Below are 26,660 nucleotides of genomic sequence, written 5' to 3' on the forward strand. Positions count from 1 at the left end.
TTATGTACGAGTAAAAAAGACCTAAATATGTACACTTTTTATTTGGCGCTTTAATTTCTTAATTGATTGTGCACAGTTTGTTTTGCAAAGATAACAAATTAACTTTCAATAGAGCTGCATCGTCGATTTGTCCCTCTAATTACATATCGCTTTGAAGTGTGTTAAAAGTAACATGGTGTCTTACACTTTCTATTTGGTGACTGTTTGTCACTGTGTTTAACTAAAACATCACACTGATTACACTGCATCTGACGACAAATTGCTTCGTTGCATTCTGTTATAATACATCTTTGTTATATATTTAATTTACTTGTATCACAACATTTTGCTTTTTCCTCCGTCAATGTCTGTTTGTTAGACATTAATATTAGACTCTTTTCACAATTATTCCCCTGAGCTTATAACCTTGTGAGTTACGATTCCCCTTTCTTTCACTTGTGTAGGTCATTCAGCCTTTCACAGTCTGTTTCTATAGAAATCCTCTAAAACTGATGTTGATTTCTGTAGGTACTGGCTGAACTGAAGGAGTATGCCACTGAGGTGGATGTAGACTTTGTTCGGAAAGCCGTTCGAGCCATCGGCCGTTGTGCCATCAAAGTGGAGGTAAGTCTTGCCTCATTATTCACCCTACATTTGTATGTATTTATTATTTAGTCTCTGTAGAAATGTTTGACAAATCTCTGCTATTGGGTGTGTTTTTTGATTACTTAACATCAAGCATAAGAAACCTTTATTGATTTTTTTTCTTTGTTGCATATTGTGTTCAAAGAGCTGTAGTGCCTTGATGATGAGTTTTCTCATTTACAGCTGTGACTGAGTTTTCTCTTATATCTGTGTGTACAGCAATCAGCTGAGCGTTGTGTTAGCACCCTGCTGGACCTCATCCAGACCAAAGTCAATTATGTTGTGCAAGAGGCCATTGTGGTCATCAGGGACATCTTCCGCAAATACCCCAACAAGTCAGTTCATAACTCTCATCTGAACTATTTTTATTGATACTTTTCAGTACTGAATGAAATCACAGTTTTTCTTGTTCCCTCCACTACTTTGATTTTATTTTTTCCATGAGCTTGTCACAATGCATTCTGGGATTGTCTTATCTGTAAAGAATACATGCCTTAGAATTAGACTAAAATAAGGTATCTCAGCATTATTAAGATAACATAAAGCCCCTTTCACACAGAGATTCCAGAAAATACACGGATAATGTCGTTTGATTTTGGTTCATTCACACTGCCAGTGATTTTCCGGGATCTGTGAGTGCGTTCACACACATCCCGGTAAGATCCCGTAAAGACACTTGACATCAGGATGAGATTTCGCAATTTCCCGGGATCAACGCGCTGTGTGAAAGGGGCTATAACATAAGAAGCCCACGTGTGATCCTTAAAATGCTGTGTACACAACTGGGTTTTGGAACAGTATATATCAGTTTGTCTTAAAAAAAATAGGCCCATGTAGAATGAAAGAGCGTGTGATTAATCGCAATGCTGAATCACCTCTCTGTTATCTGCACAGATATGAAAGCATAATTGCCACTCTGTGTGAAAACCTGGACTCTCTGGATGAGCCCGACGCTCGAGCAGCCATGATCTGGATTGTGGGCGAATATGCCGAGCGTATCGACAATGCTGATGAGCTCCTGGAGAGTTTCCTTGAGGGCTTCCATGATGAAAGCACTCAGGTTTGATATTGTTATTGTTTTAGATTGGATGAATTCCAGAAAGCAGGTTATGTGCACACCCAGGTTCACTCCGAGTAAGTGTATAACCAACTTTCGGTTCCTGAGGTGACTTAAAGGGTAAGTAGCCATAACAACTTACTCTCTGAACATTAGCTGCTCCCGTGCAGGTTATATGGTTAGTTTACTTCAGAGGTATTCAGCGCATATACGTGCCCTATTGATTAGGCTCAAGTGGGTGTGACAGATTGCACAAAATATTATGTTATATACAGTATATAGAGTATATTAGAGCTGGACGATTAATCATTAAAATATCACGATCTCGATTCAAACAACCAGGGGTCAGCGAAGTGTGAACACTGAACAGCGCGTATTTTGTCGCTGCCCATGTTAATGAATGAGAGGATCGGCCGTCACGCTTCCATTCTGATGTGAATCGCTCTCATTCATTGATATGTGCAGCTACATAACACGTGCTGCCCATGCTCCGTTGATGCTTGCCATGTGAAACATACTCCGGTTTGGCTGAACTCGTGTAAGCTAGGTTTGGGTTAATCAACTGAGAGTTCAGGGTATATGTGACGGTAAGTTAGCCTTGCTTTCTGGAATACCTCCCAGGTCAATTTGTTTGTGTTTTTTGTTGTGTGCTTTGATTTGCTTAGTTTCGTTTTTTTTTTTTGTTGTTATAGTAAATAGTTTCTTTAAAAGAAGGGACTTATTAAGGTATCCACTGCATTGTTGTTTTCAGGTCCAGTTGACTCTCCTGACAGCCATAGTGAAGCTGTTCCTGAAGAAGCCTTCAGAGACTCAAGAGCTGGTTCAGCAAGTGCTCAGTCTGGCCACTCAGGTGAGATGTGCTTGAGCATTACAAACCATAGTGTTACTCTACAATTAAGTGTGCTTCGATCAGGACTTGGGGCCAATTTCCAATCACTTGGAAGCAGTATTGACCGATATGATCACCGATACAGATCAACGAAATAAATAACACTATTTTTAACAACAATATATTTTAAGTATAAAACAATTAAAGGAACACTCCACTTTTTAACTCTAGGGGAGTTGGAAAATGAGCCTAATTCCAAAAAAAAATTGAGTGTTCCTTTAAGAAATGAGAAAGTATCTTGAATTAAAAACTCTTTATTTATTTCTCAAGCAACATGTGCAACATATTCCATTCCCTCTCTTAGAGTTGGTTAAGGACAGTTTAGAGATTAACAAATACAGCATTCCTGTGAAATAAATAATACAAATGAATACAGAACAGAAAGTGATCTAATGTAAAACAACACTGCATAGTTTTGACTATATCAATTAAATATTGATTAATCCTAGTAAATCTACTAAAGAACAATGAATGATGGCAGCAGGAATATCAGGCTGCTGTCACTTTAAGACTGAATGCACAGATTTAATATTCTGATACACATGCAATTTGTTTCCTAACTATTTATTCAAACATTAGCATTACACATCATCACACATTTCACATAGTAGTGTCGCATCTCAGGAGCTCAGCGTCTGGCTGTCAATGTTACATTTCCTCTCCTTCCAACCTGGTCTCGTTCTCTATCTCAGGACTCTGATAACCCTGACTTGCGTGATCGTGGCTACATCTACTGGCGTCTGCTGTCCACCGACCCCGTGACCGCTAAAGAGGTCGTGCTGTCTGAGAAGCCTCTGATCTCAGAGGAGACGGACCTGATTGAGCCCACCCTGTTGGACGAGCTCATCTGCCACATCGGCTCGCTGGCCTCCGTCTACCACAAACCCCCCACTGCCTTTGTGGAAGGAAGCCACGGCATCCACCGTAAACATCTGCCCATCCAGCACGGCAGGTACTAAGACAGCTAAATCAAGATCTAAAATTTCATTGGCTGTGTAGAAATTGCTCTTTTGTGAGTGTGAGCTCTGTAATATGGTTTAAAAAGACTTTGGGCCAGATTTAATGACAGATTGCACCAGCGCAAACCCTCTTTTGGCTTTAAACAACTACTGGTGAGATTTACTAAAGACATGCAGTGAAATTGTAATAATGTAAGGCGCGGACACTTTTATTTATTTATTTTTTAATATATAATTGCTGGATTTATTGCATATGCACTCCTACAGAGTTTCCCTTTCAGATGCAAAATTTATGGGAGGAGTATTTAAATCATTCAATGTGATTTACTATCGTTTGAGGTAGTCAGTTTACTGTTTTTTGCACCATTATTTAACGCCTAGTCTTGCGTAGCCAGACCTTCAGAATGATGGCAGAAGGTCTAGTCTCTGTCACAGTTTTCATTGGCCAAGCGCCGCCCAATCACTGTTAGTTTTGTTCTGGGTCATGTTTAAGGGCATGAAAACGTAAAGTCTGTGTCCCTATTGTACACAGACTGTTGTTCATCTTAAATGATTCATTCAAGATTTAAGTTTACTGCAACAGTGGTGCCACGAACTTCACATGCTTTTGTAAATCCAGCGTTTTGCTGATCCTGATAAGCGCTCATTGTCACAGTTGTAAACACGACGGATTCCTTCTTCCATGAGTGGGTTCCATGAGGTGGACCGTTAAAGAACTCGACACAAGTCTCGCTAAAATCCAGATGACCGCTTCGAAACTCCTTAAAGGGATAGTTCACTTTAAAATGAAAATTCTGTCATCATATACTCACCCTCAAGTTGTTTCAAACCTGTGTGAATTTCTTTCTTCTGTTGAACACAAAGGAAGATATTTTGAAGAATGTCGGTAACCAAACAGTTAATCGGTCCCATTGACTTCCATAGTAGGAAAAAAAAAATACTATGGGAGTCAATGGGACCAGTTAACTGTTTGGTTACCGACATTCTTCAAAATATCTTCTTTTGTGTTCAGCAGAAGAAAGAAATTCATACAGGTTTGAAACAACTTGAGGGTGAATATATGATGACAGAATTTCTGTCCCTATCCCTTTAAGCGTTGCCCATTTTATGCACTTTATGCATCAGACTTTCAGCCAATGGAAGGCTGAGACTATTTACCGCCTAAAAAAAGCATGTCTTAACCCATTTAGTGCTTGACATGGTTGGGATAGTTGCTGCTGGAGGAGGAACCGCAAAGAACTGAGAGTGCGTGGTAGAAGTGGAGAGTATTTTCACCACTCCTTTATTTGGATGTGTTCATTTATTTGGAATGCCAGAGGAAGATGCTATCTAAACTTATCATTTGCCAAGATACCTTTTGCTGGTTTGCAGTGCACTGCTCTTGGTAGATTGCGTTGGTCATAATGTAAATGAGCTGCTGCGTCTGTGTTCTTTAATGTGTGCATTGTCAGTAGATCACCTGCAGAACTTTCCACTCCCATCTGTGCTTTTATGGGATTGCGGTCCCTCCTTTTTTTTTCCTGTTTAGTAAATATGGCCCTTAATCTAATAATCACAACTCAAAATCACAAAGTCATGGTAAGTCTTTGGCCAAAAGGTCTGGCATCCCTGTTATTTGTTTTTCTCTGAATCAGTCTCAGTCCAGTAATACAATGGGGTACTCATCGTAAGTAGTGCCACACAGAACCTACGTTGTCCTCTCCATCAAACAATGAAAAAAGGGCTTGTCGGTCCCATCCTTTTGTTCACTTAGTTTCACTTAGTGTTACACATCTCAGTGTGTGTCATCATTCTTTTGCAGTATCGACACCGGGGAGAGTCCAGTCAGTACTGGCCAAGCTGCTTCCATCGATCAACCCCAAGTTATTCCATCTCAGGGTGACCTCTTGGGAGACCTGCTTAATCTGGACCTCGGTCCCCCCGTCAACGTGCCCCAGGTGTCTTCCATGCAGATGGGCGCTGTGGATCTCCTTGGAGGTGGTCTTGACAGTTTGGTGCGTGTTTTTGGATTATAATTATATGTTTTGATTTTATGATCTTAATGTCCACTGACCCTTACAAAAATGTCATACAATACATAAATATATAAACTGTTTTTCGAGCATCGCTATATTTTTCTCACTATATTTCGAGCATACTTTGCAATTATTTCCCAAAATGTAATTTTGTGTGGAAATATTACAATGCAGTTTGTGTGCAAGTCCGGAATAGAGATTGGCCAAAACAAAACTAAAAACCTGCTGGTTCTATTTGTGGCTGGTCGACTGGTGCATCTTTAGTTTTAAGTAGCCTATTAGTCATTCATTTTATTTTATGCAATTCCATTTCTAATGGGTTTTGTAATTACATTCCTGTAAGTGAGTGAGCTCAAATTTGCAATCGTCTCCTCCGAGATGCCCATGCAGCTGTCGCACTTGTCAGAATGACTAGGGTTTTCATTGAAGTTGACTAGTTCTCTGGTGGTGTGTGTTCAGCCTGGTGCAGGTGTGGTTGAGGGGGTTCAGGGCACTCTGCTCAGTGTGATATTATTGCGGCAGTATATTTCACATTTGAGCAATAACCACACTCGTTACCATGGCCACCACATCTCACAAGCTTCTGCCTGATCACAGTGAACAGCAAAGTGAAGAATCGCTGGGTGAAACAGCAGCGAGGTCAGCTCTTTTTAACTGGAAGGGGATTGTTATTGCGAATGTGATTCCAATCAAACGCTCATCTTTTATTAACACAATGCCGAGTACTGCTTGCAAATCCAAACATGAAATATAATGTGGGAAACTGAAGGCTGATCACGTCTATTTATGCAGTTTTAAGTGTACATATAATGGAAAGCAAGCTATGTTGGCATACAGTCGTGCACTAGTGAAAATGCATCCATTTTGAATTTGTTTTAAATTTCAGTTCAGTTTTTATCATTACAAATAATGAACTAAAAGAATGTATTTTTGTCCCAATGTATTGAGAAGATCAAAAAAGTATCTTGGGGTGTGTTCACACTTATAGTTCGGTTCTTTTGGTTTGAACCAAAAGTCCAGGTCTGTAATATAAAGTGCTACCAACATTTTAGTCCTGGTTCACTTAGCATTCACACTGCAAACAACAGCAAACTTAAAGATGCTAAATAAAAAAAAACTGCTTTCATCACGTATGTTTTGTGACAGATCTTACCAAACATCCAAAACAATGCTGTGTTCTGGGCTAAATGCACTTGTATGTGCGTAGCCAACATATGATGGTATTTTGACCAGATGAAAACTCATGCAGAGCTTATAAAATGTGTAAAGGAGTTAAAAGCATCAGGTGTTCCTCTGTTGCACACACAAATGAAGATCTGCTGCAAGAAAGGGCCGGTTTTAATGCCTGTACCGAACTGTAATGGGCAACATAACTCCTATGACGAGAAGAACCATGTATCCCTGAGCATTCTGCCCTTTTTAGGATCGGAGCGACATCATGTCCTTTTTTTGTTTCGTTTAGATGTCTTTGGTCTGTGCTGTGTTCATATGTCAGTCGAATCGCACCAGAGTTCCTCTTTTTAGGGGTCTCGGTTGGCTTGCTTGGCTCCAGGGTTCGGATGGCAGCGTTGACTTAGGCCTCATCCACACTACTGCGTTTTAGTTTAGAAACGGAGAATTCAAACGAATACGATCTCCGTCCACACCAGCGTTTTAGCTGCGTATTAGAATTGATCTCCATCCACATTAAAACGACTGAAAACGCGGATCACGTGACCATTCACCAACACTGGGCATGCGCGTGCCGGTGTAAACAGGCGCATGTAGGCAGTTATAGCATTGTAAAATGCAGAATGTACTTACACAACAGCTGCTAGCAAAGACATCAACGTCAGTAACGCTTGTAATTCGTTATCCATGTTGCAGTCACTAACGTTACGTAGTCCAGGCTGTTTTTGTATGTTTTATTCCCGGGGACGGGTCATGTGATGGGTGTCTGACGAATCAGGGAAGGATACGCCATGACTGATGACACCCAATCATAGAGCCGAGCGTGAGCCTCTGCGTCATCGTTTGTCAAGTCCTCACTAAAACGCCCTCCGGAGATTCAAAATGCAAAACGGGGTCAGAGCGTTTCTAAACTTCTCCGTTTTAGGTCTTCGTTTTTGCCGTTGTAGACTGGATGGGAGGTGCAAACGTAGCAAAAGGTCTCCGTTTCTAAACGAAAACGCAGTAGTGTGGATGGGGCCTTATTCAAATTAACCGCTCTAGAGCAATCGCACTAGAGTTCGTTTTAATCGAACCAAACTTGCCAAGTGTGAACACACCCTTCAATGGAAGCAAGAACTCCTGACCATGTGTACAAATGATCAATATCACAATACTTGTTTCTATATCTCTAATCTCATGCATTTACATGGGTTAGTACCTAGTTATTGTAATTACTATGTTTATTACCAGTTTTTAAATTCGATGTGTAGTGGAGAGATTGTGTATATGGAGTGTTCTGACTCTGTAGAAGAGCTCAGAAGTGTTATATCATTCTAGCCACAGGTCCTGCTCTCTCAAACCCACTGCAACCACAGCACCAGAACCCCAGGGCTGAATGTCTTGCTGCCTTATACGCATTTATCAACCCACATGAAATCTTTCACTCAACTCACACATACACAGTTCCTGAGGGAAGCAAAGTAAATGTTTGGTCGTGGTGTGTGCAAATCTGGATGTGCATGCTCTCTAAAAGGACAAAGTGAACACACTGAGGAATGTAAACATTGGCCATATATTTTTTTAAATTTATTTTTTAATCATATATTTTTAATTTATAAACAATTACCTTGCACATCTGTGGATAATTGGTGCGTAGGACATAGTCTATTGCCAAAACTCAATTTGAAAAAAAACTAAAAAAAACACACTATCCCAACATTTACATTTAAGTAATTGTTCATCCAAAAAGTAATATTGTCATCATTTAGTTACTCTCAAGTCATTTTAAACTAGGGGTGTAATAACAATAATCATGTAGCGATTCAGTTCGGTACCAGATAACGATGTCATAATACAATACTCTCACGATACTTTGAACAAAGCCAAAAAAAGTTTAAATGGGAAATTTCAGTTTCTGTTCTATTAGCTGGAACCAGTCTGGCCATTCTCCTCTGATCTCTGGCATCAACAAGCTATTTTCACCCACAGAACTGCCGCTCACTGGAAATTTTCTCTTTTTCTGACCATTCTCTGTAAACACTAGAGATTGATGTGTGTGAAAATCCCATTCGATTTCTGAAATAGCCTGTCTGGCACCAAGCAATAACCATTCTACATTTCAAAGTCACTTAAATCACATTTCTTCCCCATTCTGATGCTCAGTTTGATGATCATCTTGACCACGTCTACATGTCTTAATGCATTGAGCTGCTGACGTGTGATTGGCTGATTAGATATTTGCGTGTAAGAGCAGTTGAACAGGTGTACCCAATAAGGTGGCTGGTGAGTGTATTGTCGCAATCCACAATACATATTGTTGCATTGATGTATTGCGTGTATTATCACATCCCTATTCCAATCCGTTTTACTTTCTTTTGTAGAACAACGTACTCCCAAGTGGATACATTTTAAAACGCCGTTTTGCGTTGTAGTTTGGACTGTGAAAACGGAGGTATTCGAAAACTATCATGAATTTTTAGTCATGTGACTCATATCGTACTGCAATTGCTTTACTGCGAAAATTACTGAATTTACTCGCAATTGCTTTCCTATAGCAAAACATGAGAGCAGTTTTACACCAAAGATGGTGAGTGAGTGCGACCTGGACGCATCAGTGAATGGTGAGATATTTTCCTAAATAAAATGATCCTGCTAGAAAGAATAGCTTGCACAATACGGTTAATTTGCCATTTGCCGATGTTTCAGTGTGGATGTGAAACTTTTGGAAAACGCTAGTGTGGAAGGAGAGCGTTTTGAAACGAAAACGCCATTTTCAAATGCATCTGCATTAATGTAGACGTAGCCTAAGCTGCTCTTTTACATTCAGTGACAGTAAATGAGGACAGGGTTTGTTGAGCTTCAAAAATGAAGCATTATACCTTCGTTCAGCAAAATACCTTCTATCAGTCCCTTTATTGAATATTGTGGGAAATATTGCTGGTATGTGCCAGAAACCTCACATCCAGAAACAATTTGTCCGTGTCTTTTGTCCTGGAGCCACAAAAGGCCTGTTTCCTCCTCGTGAATAATTGGATTTGTCAAGCAAGCGTCTTGCTTCAGGAGGAAGCACCACATGTGAAGAGTTTATATCTGGGCAGCGCAGGTGCTGCTACTCAGGCCAATCTTCTCTCCAGATTGGAGAAGTTACCAGCCTTGCACGGGTGCCCTGAACAAACCAGGATTGAGACACCGGCCACCTGCTGTGTGAAGGAGCTGTTCTGTAAGGAGCAGGGTGTGAGGAAAGGTGTTGCAATCCCGTCTTTGGACTAGTGATAGGCTCTTCATTGAGATTCACTGCTCATTCACTCCTTCACTTGATGGCATCTGTCTCAGTCTGACATCATTATGAAATGAATTATGAATTTTCAAGCAGCCAGCACTAGTCAATAATGAAGATTATGCAGACACTTAATATATGATCTGCAAGCAAGACAATGTTTTATTTTATTACCAAAACTGATAACTACTAGGCAGGGTTGGAAATTAACTTATCACTCACCGGCCAATATGGCTTATACATTAAGTTACCGGCCAATCAGAACTTCTACTAGCCATAAAACAAAAAATAAATAATAAAAGTTTTAATAATAAAAATAATAAATAATAAAAGATATAAATCAGATTAACTACGTCACAGCATATATATATATATCTGCATATATATATTTTTTAATTAGAATATTGTGCAAAAGTTAATTTCAGTAATTCAACTTAAAAGGTGAAACTAATATATTATATAGACGCATTACATGCAAAGTGAGATATTTCAAGCCTTTATTTGTTTATATATAATTTTGATGATTATGGCTTACAGCTATGAAAACCTTTTGCACAATATTCAAATTTTTCGAATATCATCTGTGTTTGTGTGTATATATATATATATATATATATTATACAATTTGGATTTCGTACATTAATTTCTTATTCTAAAAATAAGAATATATTTTTCATCCTCTTTCATCCTCATCACCAAAATGTATTTTAGGTGGATAGATTAATACAGTACAAAGAACATAAAAAAATGTAGGATGTTGAAAAATAACAATGTCTTTTCTGTTAACCAAATTATTTTACATTTTCGCTATTGCTAATGAACAAGCGTGCCGTTATTTGTTGCGTAGTGTCGTGTGTTCAAGTTACCCAGATATGCGCCGATTCTGTGCAATACGCTGTATTTAATATATCACTCACAAATTGAGTATTTGCGCTAAATCTGCGCATATTTGGCTTACACAAACTTCCCCAGCAAAGTGAGTAAACGTAACACACCAAATTGGCTAGTGATTTGACAGCGTTACCCGCCACATCTGATTTTTACTCACATTTGGCGGATTGGCGGGTGTTAATTTCAAACCCTGCAACTATGGATAATAACACAATATACCATATAGTATATAAAAATGAGGAAACGTGTGTAAATGTGTCTTATATGGAATCAAACAAAAATCCAGTACTCAAAATGGACTGGAGTGTATACAGGAAGTGGAAAGAAATGTCAAAGAAACTGCAAAAAAAAAAAATCCTTTCCACCCAATTTAACACCTTGCCCAAACTCACCGCTTAACACTGGCACAAAGCTTTGTATTCAATGTAATGAATATACTCCTGCTGAGTCATTAAATTAGTCATTCCAATAAAATACCAGTGTGTTCCTCATCTCTCTGTCAAGGAGACAATGTTCAGAGCCGGGGAATGTTAAACATTCAACAGTCTGCAGAACCATCTGACTGCTCAAGGTCGTGAGAGTGTTTCAAAGAGAAGAACACTGCAGACTCAGCACCCTAAGGCACGCATTTTTAAACTTGCAGTCTCATTGGCCTCTATAGCTAGATTAACATTGACATTTAGCATGTCTAATTTAAATCACATTATGAATCAGTTGCATTTGGCAAAAACTTCAGTTTTTTCCAAACCCTAAATCATGCCTGTTGCACTTTATGGCTCAGCTTGAGATTTGTGTCCTGCTGAGTATGAATCTGTTAGGTTGTTTAATCATGCCGCTTTTCTCGCCATGAAAATCAAGGTGACCATATGGCGGAAGGTCAGTAAGAGGAATGTGGACTTGAGGAAAGAATCTACTGAGTTTTAGTCGTCACGCAATCAGACTTTGCACCATTTACTTTCTAAATGCACTTGAAACTCACTGCACAGATTCAAACACAATGACTTTCTTGATGCATCTTGACGGTTTTGTCTTAAAATATCCAATATTTCTACATTTCCATTTCCTCATCCATATTTGATTAATATACTTCTGTTCAATGACTTTTAAGTATGGGTGGGGATGTTCGGTGCACAAATATAATCTAAGGAACCAATCAAATGTAGTGTCGCTTGTCCCAATCGCAATTGGTTTGACAAAAACTCTGATCAAAGTGGAAGAGATGTCGAATTATCGTGTGTTTGGTTAGGACACAGTGTTAAAGTGAAATGAGCTCACCCTACACTACACTACACACTGCAAACTTTCAACAGATTTTTAATGAGCTTGTGTCGCTTATAATGTGCATTTGAAAATGCAACACATACAATTTCCCCATATTTTTTAAAAGCATTTTCTTGTTACCCAAAAAAGTTACCATACCTGTACATTTTCCCACCAAAATAAAAGCTCAGTGGTTTAATGTTTGAAAATTAAGACATTAAGGCACAATTATTAGTATTGTAATTTTACTATTGTAATGTAAAACGTAATTTTTTTATATAATTTTTCTTAGGTACAATATTTTTGAGAATTTTTATTATTTTTTACAAGATACTTTACTTATTTCTTATTTTGGTTAATATTAAAATTGTATAATAATATTAATAATAATTATTATTATTATTATTTGTAGTAGTATTTTATAGTCATATTGATATAATCACACAATTAGTCAAATTGTGCAGCCCTAAAAACAAGCACCGCAAACCTGAAGCTCTTTAAAAATACTTTTTAAATTGCATTAGAAAAATAATCTCAGTTTTATGTTTTTTATTTTTCCCCAAATTGTGCAGACCTAGTCAATGATCACCAAAACTGTATGGTTATCAACGTCCTTCAAAATGTCGTAATTTGTGTTCTACAGTAGAAAGTAAGTCATACAGGTTTGAAAGTAAGGCGAGTAAGTGACACTATGAATTTTCATAGTGTTCAAAATTGTCATCATGTTCAGAAAGGCTTGTGGATTTATGGATATAATTTTTTCTTCAGTATTTCAGGATTATATCATCCAAAGCATTAACTTCACTCACAAAGCAAATTTTCCTTAAATTCCACTGCTACTTCTAACGCACACAAGCTGAATTGTTGCTTTCAGCTTATGAAATATCACTGCTCATCTTCAGTCCTAACTAACCACTGTGATGAGGGGTTGGCAGCAGTAAAGGCCTGCAACATGGAAACACCGCTCAACTCTTATTCCCGCAGGAAAGCCTCTTTCATGAGCTAGAGGACTCTTTGAGGTTGATTTTAACCATGGCAAGAAAAAAAGTGCAACATTTCAGGCTTTAATCATTGTTTGTGACATCACTTCCTTTGTAAACAGGAACATCTTTGTTATTAATGGATCCTTTACATCTCTCTCTGTCTCTCTCATGTGGTTTGTGGGCCTGGAAATGGGTCTTCTGTTCTCTGTTGTAGCTCGGGGGAGATCTGGGAGGAGGTGTTGGGGGCAGTCCTGCAGTAAGTGAGCTCCTCTCTCTCCGCTCGTATCCGCCTGTCCACTCTCTGCATGCTGTGCACTATTCATTGATTCTTAATAGTTTGTAGAATAGATGCCTACCTGTGTGTCCTGCTTTGTTTATTTCTGTTGCATGCACAAAAGTCCGTTCTGCTTTGTTGTGATACGATGTGTAACTTCTCTAAAGATGTCTTTGAAGTACTGTAGGGTCATTCTGTGTTTTTTTGGAAAACTTTTCTCAGCTAAAGTAAGACAAACATAAATAGTGATGAAAGACAACATTTTCAATGCCATTGATGAATGTTTACGGAGTAATCCACTCACAAAGCAATTTTTCCTTAAATTCCACTTCGTATAGGGCGATTCAAATGATAATTTTCATTGATTTGGAGCCAAATTACAAGATAGGAAAAATGACTCCATTTTAGCTGTAGACAAAGTAACCCATGTTTGTTTGTTTTTTTACCACTGAAAATGTCTAAAATGTAACCATTTACTCATGGAGTCGCATTGAGATCCCCATATCTGTGATTGAACCATACAAAACCTTAAGAATGGAGATATTAAAATAAATGTTTATTAAGAATCAGAATCTAAAAGAATATTAATATATCTTTAATACCTCTTGAGTTACAGGCATGTAAACTTTTTAAAAACTTCTGCGAAAAGTGCTTTTTCCCATTTTTGGACTGTCGCCATTGGCATATAATGCAACTAGGATTGCTAAATTCAGCTGATGTTACAAATAGACTTACTGATCTCTGTGTACAAATAAGATGATAATATTACTACACTCTAAAAAAATGCTGGGTTGTTTCAACCCAATTTTGGGTCAAATATGGACAAACCCAAATGTTGGGTTAAAAATTTAATTTAAAAATGTAACCCAACGGCTGGGTTTGTCCATATTTGACCCAAAATTGGGTTGAAACAACCCAGCATTTTTTTTAGAGTGTATCTTTCTAAAGTAATTTTCCCCCTGTAATTTGGCTCCAAATCTCAGGTGAAATTTGTCCCCCTTCTACAAAATAGTGGATTACTCAGTAAAAATTCATCCATGGCATTTAATAATTTGGTTTTCTTCTTCATATATGCATTTTCTACCAAAATAAAAAATTGCTTGGTACCTCTGGTTGTGTTGACACGGAATGACCCTGGAGATTTTTTGTACTTACATTTCTCGTTCGTATCTTGTACTGCTTTTATGTAGTTTGTCCCTAATATCAAAATACAGTTAATTTTCCTCAACTTCTGCACCTACGTGTAGGACCCTGTTGCTTTTGTTTAAAGGGTTACATGAATAGGTGCAGAAGTATATTAAACCCTTGGACACCCTTTAATCTCTATGTGTGTGTCACGCAGGTGGGCCAAAACTTTATCCCGTCATCGGTGCCCAACACTTTTGCGCCGTCTCCTACACCCGCTGCTCTCAGCAGTGGCCTCAATGACCTGTTTGAGTTGTCCACAGGGATGTCCATTACTACAGGAGGATATGTGACACCTAAAACTGTGAGTGCTACTCGCCGCTTATCTTTAAACCAAAACCCCTCGCCTTGGTTTCTGATCTTTAAGCAGCCAGCCAACCAATGAAAACAGCCAGAACCTTTCCAAACTCCTCATACCGAGAAGCGTGTGTAGTCAAGATCAAAGTCAAACCAGAGATATTGCTTCATTAGTGATTCACCAATTCTGAACTACAGAAAACAAGAACTTTTGCCTTAACAATCAACTGACACAATAGGACAAACAAACATTAGCTCTGTTCCAGAACCTAGTGATGACATTTTAGGCATCACAGACACATTCACAGTGCAAATTTCATTCCAAATAATAGGCAACAATATTAATATTATGTTTTTTAAAATACTGTATTGTTAAGAATATAAGGCAGTGGGTTTTTTTTTTGGAAATGCATCTGAAAAAATGGGGACATGGGCACGGTTCGCATGAAGAATTGGTACCGAACCTGAGACTAGCTGAAGGAGGTGGTCTGAGTTCGGTTGCCCTCGAACTGTGCCACGATTCACATGAATGTGAAAGTGTGAAAGCAACACGGACAACACGGGTGCGCACTTGTTCAGGAAGAAAAGTAACCTGCTGCTTTTTAGCCGGTGGCAATGTATTTAGTTGCCTTACATGTGTTTTATTGATGATTTATCTTTGATACAAGTGAGAGTGAGCCTGCAGTGTAATCGCTCATAATCGCGAGTGCAATCAGGGCGGCAAATGAATGGCAATCAACTGTCTCCTCAAAAGAGTCTGTTCACAAGCAGCTGAAAGCTTCCTTCATGCGACACACATACAGTAAACCCAAGGGTTGTTTACTCTGCTGCGCATAATAGCACCAAATTAAGAAAAAACTCAATTTATTAACCCGCGTTCTGTTTTCAATCGTGCGGCGTGGATGTTTGTGATGACGTAAGATAGAAACTTAGATTAGAGCTGCTCAATTCTGGAAAAATTCTGTTTCAAACTGAGATCACGATTCTCCCACGAATCTTAAACAGACAACTAAATAAAATAACATGTAAATTACTAGAGTTTCTGACAAAATATTAGTTGCTGCAGTCTATTTAATTAAATGTTTAACTAATTTGAATAATTTTATTTTTTTAATGTTTTGAATGAATGATTCAATGACTCATAAATACTTAACTTGTTTCATTACTTGATCAATCAGCATTTTTGAACAAATCTCTCAAATGAATGATTCAATGACAAATACATTTAACAGTCACTTGCATCCAGCTAGTGGCGTAACAATATAATCGATACAATCGTTAATTGAAGCGCCATGTTACTTTTAAAAGGGGCTTTGCTCTATTTCTGTAAACCCCAATAAGTTGACAGAACTCAAAACATTTAAGGCAATCAATTGTTTAAGTAAGCAGAACTAGCAGATTTTTATTTTGTACTTAAACATTTCTTGTACTTAAACATTAAAAGAACAATTAAAATGTATGAGTACATTAATTCATACAATGAACTTAACTTTCATGTAATCTCAATGTGAACACTTTTATTAGTATAAACTTAGTTAGCTTTAACAAGCTAATCCGCTAACATAGCCTACTAATTTGCTGAGATATTAGCAATAGAATGTTATACAGAAGCACTTGCTGTATTTTGTGCAACAATATAAAGGTATTATTTGCTCTCAAATCAAGCTGCATGCACCACTGGTAACCATCCTAAAACCAACAATAACAGAAATTCTTCTAAATTAGCATAACAAAACATTAATCACTACTAAATCTCCCACTTAACATTAGTCTGGCACAAAAAACCCCCCCATTATATTACAATTAATTTTAGCATTTACTCTCCCTTTCGAGTGCCATCAGCAAAGCATGCTGGGAAATGGACTATTTATAACTATATATAAAATGGACTATAAATAAATAATTTAATTATTATTAATTCTGTGAACTTGAAAGAAAAAGAAAGTGCTAAATACTCATAAAAGTTAATTTGACTGAACTAATTAGGTAAATTTAAGTGTGTCCTACTCAAACCAATTAATTATTATGAGCGTTAGGGTTTACAGGTAGACATCGGTGTACTATCCCAGTACTTCTGTGATAATTGGAATTTTTGTAAGACAAAAATAACGATATTGTGTGGTTGAGAAGACTGTTTGTGAAGCTGTTTCATAACTAAACATGATAACCGCTCTCTCTGGGTCAGCGGGAGCGCGAACACAGATTTGATTGTTCCGATGGCAAAGATTTAATAGACAGGCGAATCGTTGTCATTTAGGAATGAGATTGCGTAGGTGTTTGAATCGAAATCATGATCTTTTAACAATTTATCGTGCAGCTCTAACTTCAAATTGAAGCCAAACCAACGCTGCGGGGGGCGCCAGGAACAAATGCACTCGGACTCCTTTATATTCAAGGTCTACACTTTTACATGTCAATTGACCGTTCGCAAAGACCCGCACCCCTTAGAAATGCGTCAGTACACTCCGTTTTTCAAGTTCAAATCCTCCCATGTTAATCTACTAACTCTCCTGACTGCTTTGTCGGACAAAATGGTGGATGGCGAAGTATGATTGGTCTGATCATGTGTCAATCAAGCTCCCTGCGAAGGGTCAATTATTCACCAAATACGTTTATAACGACTGTTTCCCCCAGGATTGATAAACGCAGCGGAGTCAAACAACTCTCATTAAGCAGCCAAGAAACATGGTGTGTCTAAGTGTAATGTTATAAGATGGCGAGCCCAAAATTGCTAACAGTCAAAGAAAAGCTTACCTTGGTCCTAAAAGCGGAGTTACGAAGAAACTGTCTGGCAAGTGTATCAGTACGTAGCCGAAAAAAGAAATCAAGGGTAGCCCATAACCTGAGCCGTCATCCAGCTGAAGGCACTGGAAATCCCACCAACTTACCCACCATCATTTCTTATTTCCAACTACGTACTGTCACACACTTGCCTGTCATTTTCTTCGAAGTGGCCGCTTTGATGCAGCGTAATGGATTAGCATTACGCCGTAGAACAAGTTTTGCCCAGCTCTTGCCCTCAAACTTCAGGGAGAAACTGCTGTCTATGCACTATGTGCCACTGGGCCACATTTTCCCAGCAGCCATTTCATTTACAATGAAGGGCCTTTTCCTGCGTGGGCAAAAAGTGCAGATCAGTCTATTGCCATTCTCCAGCATGAGCATTAACTTCATGTGCTACATAAATAAATGCAGAACAGCTCCTTGGGGAATGAAGTCTCGAGAATATTCATTAATAAGAGCTCCATTAGAGCCAGAGTAGGTCAGTGGAGTAGGACAGAGCACAATTACTCCTTATTAGGATACTTTATGACCTACCTTGTGGAGTATTCAAATACCTGGGTGTCTCATGCTGCTTATATTTATGTTAATTTGTCTCTTTTTATCTGACTTTGTTTCATTTTGGATGGCAGCTCAGTTCTTGTAAGCAACAGTGTCTGGGTGAGTGAGTGTGGGTGGATGTCATACTCCTCTATTAGGTGTCCTTCAGTTTAGAATGACTAGTTGTCCTCTTAGAGAGCCTCATAGCATTCATTTAATCAGCAGACAGACTGTCAAATGGGGGAGGTGCACTGAACGCTTATTGGTGTGGTTTTTGAAGGTATGGCTGCCAGCGGTCAAGGCTAAAGGACTGGAGATATCTGGAACCTTCTCTCGGCGTCAGGGACACATGTACATGGACATGAACTTCACCAATAAAGCCCTGCAGCACATGACTGACTTTGCCATCCAGTTCAACAAGAACAGGTCTGTGATGGTGATCATCATTGTGGCATATTTTCCCGTTACCAGGCTTCAAAGTTAAGGTTTTATATTTATTGTAATTATTGGTTTATAATAAAAAATACGAGAATATAATTAAAGCTATTGTATCACATGAAATATCAAAGTTCAGAACATGCAAAGAATACAAAAACCTTTAGAAACTCATAAGAGTTCAGCCTCACTCACCAGAGATGGGTTAAAAAAAGAGAGATTAAAAAGAGCCAATTCTATCCAGAGCGGTGGCAGTTTTAGGGTTTTGAGATAAAGAAATAACTATTATCAAACAGTGAACCTCACCTAATGCACTGAAATTGGCTAAGATAGTGAGCTAACACGAACTACATTGTAATTCTAGTCCACTGAATGTCACAATTTAAACGTAAATGCACATTGTTCTCTAGTGAGTGACGTGTGAGGGCCAAGTATGGTAACCTGGAATTTGTCCTATGCATTTAACCCATCCAAGTAAGTGCACACACACACATTAGGAGCAGTGAGTAGTGAACACACACACACTGCAAACCATGGACACATAAGACCGATTACTTTCTCCCTATCCAATCAAGTTGATGGGAAAAAATGAAATTAAAATAAGCAAACGGAGAGAAAATAGCAGAGTAAAAGTACAGATACATCACTTACTGTACTTAAAATACATCACTTAGAAAATTCAGATAAAATCTACTTATTACAGTAATGTGAGTGTTTGTAAATCATTACTTCACACCCCTGCCTGAACTGATACATTACGTTTTTTGTTGTCTTGTCTTTAGTTTTGGAGTGATCCCCACCACACCTCTCCCCGTTCACACTCCACTGATGCCCAGCCAGAGCATCGACATCTCCCTCCCTCTCAACACCATCGGACCTGTGATGAAGATGGACCCACTAAACAACCTACAGGTACGATGCATTACTGCCCTTTGCCACATACTTTTACACCCCCATACACAACCTTCTGAGGTCCGTTTCTTTGCATTAATCATCCCACAGGAAATAAACCATTACAAACATGACGTTAATGTTTAAATGACATCACTGTGTATCCAAACCTCCAAGCTTTCAACTGCACAGCGGGCACATTTGTCTCTGATTATTTGAGTCAGTTGTCCCCACGTGCTTCATTAGTTACCGAGATCATTTGGGTGAACAGCAGCTGCAAAACATTCAATTTTATGCCTTTAAAACACTCTAGATAATGAGCACTTGCCCACGGCATCTAGTCTACTAATGTTGATAATCAATCAGATACAAATGTCATTATGAATCATCGTCATTTCATATGATTTATATCGATATGTTTCTGCCTCATTAGTTATACTACAGTGTCGGTTTATCTTTAGATGGATATCTAGCTGAGTTTACTCTTACTGTCTTCTTTCCTTAACATTCACACCATGAGGTCCCAGCATATTTCCTTCCTCCATCTCCTTGACACTTGTCCACCTCTCTATTTCTCTCATCCTCTCATATCTTTGCTTCATCTGATCTTCTGTTTAAGGATCCCTTTCTGTGACTTTTCTCCTTGTTGCCTGTGTCAAGCATCTGGCTCTTTGGTATTAAACAGAACTGCCTGCAGAGTTTTTATGGCTTGCGTTAATGAGTTCAACCATCTAATGAGCAGAAGAGTAACTGAATGCCCTTTGTGTGGCCGGGTGACGCTATGACCTGACCATGTCCATGTTAATTAAACTGTGTTTTTATATCATTCTGTCATATACTCACCCAAAGCTATGTGAGTTTCTTTCATCTGTGGAACACAAAAAGAGAAATTTCGAAGAGGATGCCAGCCACCCTTTTCCATTAAATTTAAAGAGGACCTCTATTATGCTTTTTTACCTGTTCAACTTTCTTTAGTGTTTAATGTTGCTGTTTGAGCATGAAAAGTTCTGCAAAGTTTCAAAGCACAAATTAACTCCAAAAGGAGTTATTCTCTAAATCCGTAAGCAAAAACACCTTGATTGTAGTCTTGAGTTTTCCTCCGGGAAAGAACATGTAACAATATTCCTCATTTAAATAATTCCCGCCCATACAAAAAAAAAAAGGGGGACAAGGCCTGGTAGTGTGTTGAAACTCAGGGTTATAGTAAGGGGCGTGACATTTCCAAAACACACTCGACATGGTTGACCAATCACAACACACTGGTCCAGCTGACCAATCACATTGTGCTTTTTGGAAGGAGGGGCTTCATAGAGACAGGAACTAAATAGCGTTACTGATAGACTGGGAAGAGAGGTGCTGCAACAATGTCAAAAATGTGCAAAATAACATGTTTGTTGAACATTCAAGCATGAAAATCTATTCTAGTAGACCCCAAAAACAAAATCAAGAATTTGAAAAAAGGCATTATAGGTCCACATTAAAGCTGGCATGAAATGAAAATTCATCTATTTTGTAAATGCATGTTATAGATATTATTGTGTACAATTCATCCATTTATATGTTTCTATTTTTTGACTATTACATATTATTGGTTATTGGCCCGATATTAGAGATATTTTTATATTCAATATTTAACCGTGCATGGTAATTTCCAAAAGATTTTTCTGTTAAGATTACATTTGCCATCATCTAACACTTACTTAAAGTTACTCTTTAAAAATGCTAGTAATGTAATAACACTGTTAAATGTAATCTTTTTTTAACACCGTACATTATAATCCTGTGATGCCTAAATTTACCTGTAGAATTTTAATATTAGCAATTTGTCAGTTGTTGGCCAAAACATGAAAAATAACACATTTTCCTCTAAATTAATCTAGAAAATATACACACACAAAAAAGAAGTCTGCTCATTGTGCTTTTATTAATAAACAAGAATACAAAAAAAAATTATTGCCATCAATAGACACACTGGTTGTCTAAAAATAGAAAGGCTCAATTGTGCCATAATTTATTCATTGGATTTCCATGGCTCGGTTTAGAGTCTAATAACATTTGTGTAAAATATGAAAGAACTCATCATGGGGTGCGACCATTGACTTCTTCTAGCCTTCTCTTCTGCTCTTGTGCCTTTCTTCTTGTTCCCCTTCTCCTATTCTTTTTCATTTTCCATGCAGCTGAAAGCTTTTTCCATTTTGAAAATGCAGTCGGTATCAAAAATGCAGTCAGGCTGCAGAGGCGTTTTAGTCCCCTTATACGGTTGGAGTGTATTTAAAAGTCTGACCACTCAACCTTCCTCACTGCAGGTGGCCGTGAAAAACAATATTGATGTCTTCTACTTCAGCACGCTGATCCCTCTCAACGTGTTCTTCGTGGAGGACGGCAAAATGGGTACAAGCACTCTGCGCACACATGCTCACTCTAAAAACAGCACACCGTGAGGTTTTAATTGACCTTAGGCTCAATAAAAGAGTGGATTGATGAGATGTAGCTCGGATTGAACATACTATAGACACTGATTGGCCAATCCCATATGATAACCTGTAAACTTTTCCTCAACAGAGCGTCAGGTGTTCTTGGCCACATGGAAGGACATTCCAAACGAGAACGAGCTGCAGTACCAGATCAAAGAATGCCACTTAAACGCAGGTGAGGGGATCTAGTCCTCAACATGCACTATTCATGTCTCGAGTTTGTGTGTAGGTGTTTTGCAACGTATGGATCAGTGGTCACTGAATCAATGGCATTTAGCAGAGAGGAGAGTTTGCGAATAGCTAAGGTCTCTTTGCTCTGTTTGGCAGAGTGCTCTTACCTCTTTGTATTTTGGCCTCTGCCTAAACCCAAGCTGGCTCCTGATGCAGCGTGTTACAGCCTGCTAAAATGTGTCTGTGGTTGAGAGACAGTTTTTTTTTCCTTTTTTTTTTACAGCACACATACTCAAACCAATTTAACTCAAAACCAATACTCAAATTAAATCTATATATATTTTTACAAATATACAAATGAACAATGTGTGAATTGATTGCTATACATCTTATTTGTTTAAAATTTAACTTTGTTACATCAAAGTCAACTTCATCATGTTTACTGGGGTATAAATTCTGATTTATAAGTACAATTATTCTGTACTAAAATATACACTGCACCATGAGATATCAAATTAGATTATGATTAGATTTTGTGTATATATACTATAAATAGCATTTAAAAAACTTTTCTTCATCCTTTTATTCGCGTTTTGAGCGAATCAATCGGGTGAACCAATGATTCAATGGTTCATTCATAAAGAGAGCCGTTTAAGAGAATCAGCCGTTTGAACAAATCGAGTGAATGAATGCCAAAATGACTTACTCATTGATTTTGTGTGTGTGTGGTCTTGTAAACCCTTTGTAATGGGGACAAAATGGGGCCCCCACAAAGATGGCAATATCCAAAACCCTTGTCCTTGTGGGGACATTTTTTGGTCCCCTTGAGGAAAACCGCTTATAAATTATACTATTACTAAGTGTTGTTTTTCAAAAATGTAAAACTGTTTAACATTTTCTGTGATTGGTAGGTTTAGGGATAGGGTCAGTGTAAGGGGAATCGATTATACAGTTTGTACAGTATAAAAATCAGCCTATGGAAAGTCCCCACCAAAAAATGAAAACACAGTTAGTGTTTGTGTTTGTGTGTGTGTGTATATGGTTTATGAGGACACAAATATGACATGGGTATTACAACGTATACTTACACGTGGTTTATGAGGACACTTTCTGTGTCCTCCTAATCCAAATGGTTTAAACTACTAAACTGTGTTTTTTGGTTGTTTTTAATTTTAAAAATGCAGAAAGTTTTTTACACCATTACACCCACGGAGAGTCCCCGCAAACCACATTAGAGAGAGAGAGAGAGAGAGAGAGAGAGAGAGAGACGGTCAAGAATTGTATTCTGATTTGAATAAGACATGACAGTGTAACATATACTAATCTTACTAAAGTGTTTTTTTTTTACACCCCTAGTATTAAAGCTTGTTGCACAATGCTCACCATAGTCCTAAATATTTTTTAATAGCTTCCTTTCTCGATTTATGTATCATGCAACTTCACAATGCTTTGATATTAAACCATCAATATTGTTGAATTGTTTGCTTAAAGCTTTACTACAACATCCACAGTGTACTGTGTGAGCTTTCAGATTTAAAAAAGCAGAAAGAGTCTCTTGACGGCAATGGAAGGGGGGAAAAAGCGTTCCCACCATTTCGTTATTGTTCATAGTTCATTATTTAGTCTGGTGGCAATGTAGAAAATGCTGTGGAACGTGGCTGGCTGTGTGCACAGACTCTGACAGAGCTGGTTTATTTCTAGGCTTATCAGCTTGCCATTTGTATTCATCAACCTGGAGCAAATTTGAGCATACAGCAGCAGCCGAACACAGGGCCCAGCGTAGAGAGCCTGTTTCGCTCGCTGAAATTATTGATCCGACGCCCAGAGGTTCCTTAATTACTAGACGTCAGACAATCTCACTTCCCCTGCTTTCATCTGCTCTCATTTTAGCAAGCACACACACGGCACACAGATGCAATTTTATCCATGACTACAAAGCGCCTGTAGGGTTATCGACGCATGTAGTGCCACACTAAAACAGCGGTAGTTAGACAAATCCAGGCTTTGATTTATTTATTTTTTCTTCACTCTCATGCCTTGTTTTGGTTGGAGAAGCCATGCAGTTCAGTTTCAATCGTGTTTATTAGCATCTAGAGAATAATCTACTGCTATTGTGAGATGCTGATTGACTCTGGCTTGCCACGACTTGAATAACAATGTCCACGTAATGGAGCACACAAGCGAGGGCAAGATATAACCGAATGCCTTTTCCCCCACACTGTGTGCATTGGTATTATTTGTAAATGACTGATTTTTTCCCCTGTGGAATTGAATAAGTAGGAAGCTGTTTTTTATGTTTTGTTGTTGTTGAGACTGGTTGATTTGTTCTTTATCAGAATGCAGCCACAGTTCTTGAGTCCAGGAGGATGACATGCGTTCATGTCTGTGGATCAACAGATTCCTAATGATGAATAATTTCAGCGCTTCATTCAGCAGAAAATAAACATCTCTAATTAGTTTTCAGCGTTAATGTTTTACAACCGTTTACAAACCTCATTAATATGCTGCAGAATTGCTGCCTGTACATTTACAGAGAAACAAGAATAATCAAAATATTTCATAGCACAGGTTCTCATCTCTCAGGACAGGACATGGGTTACTTCTAGCTGTGTATAATTAGGGATGCATTTATTTTGAACTTTTTAGCGTGTGTGTGTGTGTGTGTGAGAAAATTAGTAATGTTACTAGCGTAATCCGTTAACTTACACATTTTTGATAATGTATTCGGACTACTTTTTCATTACTTTCAGATTACTTTTGACCTAGTCTCGCGTAGCTAAACCGTCTGACTGACATGTAAAGCAACCAATCACAGTTCGTTTTGTTCCGCTTCATGTTTAAGGGTGTGAAAATGTAACATCGATGTTCCTAAAAGCGGAGTGTACTGACGCCTTTCCGCGGTTAAAACCACATTCCTTCTTATGTTCATTCATGTTTATTTGATGCTATAAATGAACTAGAAGGAAGAGATGATCGGTTCACGAGCAGCTTTAACTGAGGCTCTACAGCGATCTGTCACGACACATTAAAGAGCCACAAAACGGTATTTATTGTTTAAATTTCTTTTTAAAAATGACTAAAATTGAAAGGTGAGACTTTGTTTAATATGTTCAAAAGTAACCGAAAAGTAACCTGGTCTGTCCTGTCTGTCAGCGTGTTGTCAGTGTCCTCTCTGCTCCGCGATATGTTTTTCACTGCGTGAGAACATGGTGTGGCGTGAGAGCGGCGTAGCTTGTCGGGCATAGCGACAGTAACTAAGGGGGGCGGGTCTTTGCGAACGATCAATTACCAGTACATTTGTGCATTTTAATGTCTTTGCTCTTTTCGTCTCGTTAAATACCACTCTTGCTGCAGCATTCTGGATCAGTTGCAGAGGTTTGACAGAGCAAGGCCTGCCAAGAGAGCATTACAATAGTCCAGTCTGGATAGAACAAGGGCTTGGACAAGGAGTTGTGTAGCATCCTGTGATAGGAAGGGCATGATCCTCCTAATGGCAAATCTGCAGGACCGGGCAGTTCCAGCAATGTAGTCTGCGTGCAAACTTTAACTGATCATGATCAATCACAACTCCAAGGTTCCTGGCTGTCCTGGATGGAGATCCTAGCTGAATGGAGAAGTTGTGATGAAGTGCTGGGTTGGCCGAGACCACAAGCAGCTCTGTCTTTGTAAGTTTGAGTTGAAGGTGGTGGTCCTTCATCCAGCAGGACATGTCTGTCAGGCAGGCTGAGATGCGATCAGCTTCTGTCGAATCATCTGGCTGGAATGAGAGGTAGAGTTGTGTGTCGTCAGCATAACAGTGATTGGAAAAAACATATTTCTGAATGACAGATCCTAGTGATGACATGTAGATGGAGAAGAGAAGTGGTCCAAGCACCGAGCCTTGAGAGCACCCCAGTAGCTAGACGTTGCGACGTAGACATCTCACCCCTCCATGAAACCCACTAGTACACTTAAGCAACCACATGGCAGGCAATCACAACTCAACACCCTAGCATTGTGGCAGCATGTTTTGCATTTCCTTGAGCAAATCTGTATTATTTTACTATGGGCTGTTGAATGCTTGATTCTGATTGGTTGACGAATGTTCTAAGCTCTGCCGTTATTTTCAGGAAAACGCACGGCTAAAGTAGTTCCAGACTGGTCTTGACTGCATTACAGTTCCATATCACTTCGCCAAATGATTTCAGTTGTTTCAAAGGTCTTTACAGCTTACAGAACCAAAACCCACAACGACACTAACCAAGCAAATAAATATAGTAAAATATAGGATTAAAAACTACCAATTATTTCCACGTTTTTTTTAGCCACAATTACGTTTTATTATGTATTAATGGATTTATTAGTTATTATGGAAAGACACACACATCTCTTTCTCGCACTCTCTCTCCCACTCAAACGAATGTGTATACAATACGGACACACACTCGCACAGAAACATGTTGTCAGCTTTGCTCTGACTATTTTATCAGTAAAATAGTTTAACAACTTAAAAGCTACATGACGGTTCT

The 26,660-nt window shown here is 38.5% G+C and overlaps 1 protein-coding gene across 3 annotated transcripts in view; it reads left to right on the forward strand.

Moving 5' to 3' along the window:
- The window catches only part of ap2b1 (adaptor related protein complex 2 subunit beta 1), a 56,783-nt gene that overhangs the window by 19,635 nt on the left and 10,488 nt on the right, over window positions 1-26,660 (forward strand). For 2 of the 3 annotated variants that reach the window (XM_079608529.1, XM_079608528.1), the window contains 12 exons: window positions 508-603; window positions 844-959; window positions 1,519-1,684; window positions 2,433-2,531; window positions 3,263-3,522; window positions 5,331-5,523; window positions 13,319-13,360; window positions 14,721-14,867; window positions 18,462-18,607; window positions 19,399-19,528; window positions 21,814-21,898; window positions 22,070-22,156. In XM_079608529.1, the coding sequence (XP_079464655.1) occupies window positions 508-603; window positions 844-959; window positions 1,519-1,684; window positions 2,433-2,531; window positions 3,263-3,522; window positions 5,331-5,523; window positions 13,319-13,360; window positions 14,721-14,867; window positions 18,462-18,607; window positions 19,399-19,528; window positions 21,814-21,898; window positions 22,070-22,156 (1,567 nt within the window). The remainder of the gene's footprint in view (window positions 1-507; window positions 604-843; window positions 960-1,518; window positions 1,685-2,432; window positions 2,532-3,262; window positions 3,523-5,330; window positions 5,524-13,318; window positions 13,361-14,720; window positions 14,868-18,461; window positions 18,608-19,398; window positions 19,529-21,813; window positions 21,899-22,069; window positions 22,157-26,660) is intronic. The other variant, XM_079608530.1, reaches the window with a different exon arrangement.

This window comes from Phoxinus phoxinus (assembly GCF_949152265.1).
Source record: "Phoxinus phoxinus genome assembly, chromosome: 3".
Lineage (NCBI taxonomy): Eukaryota > Metazoa > Chordata > Actinopteri > Cypriniformes > Leuciscidae > Phoxinus > Phoxinus phoxinus.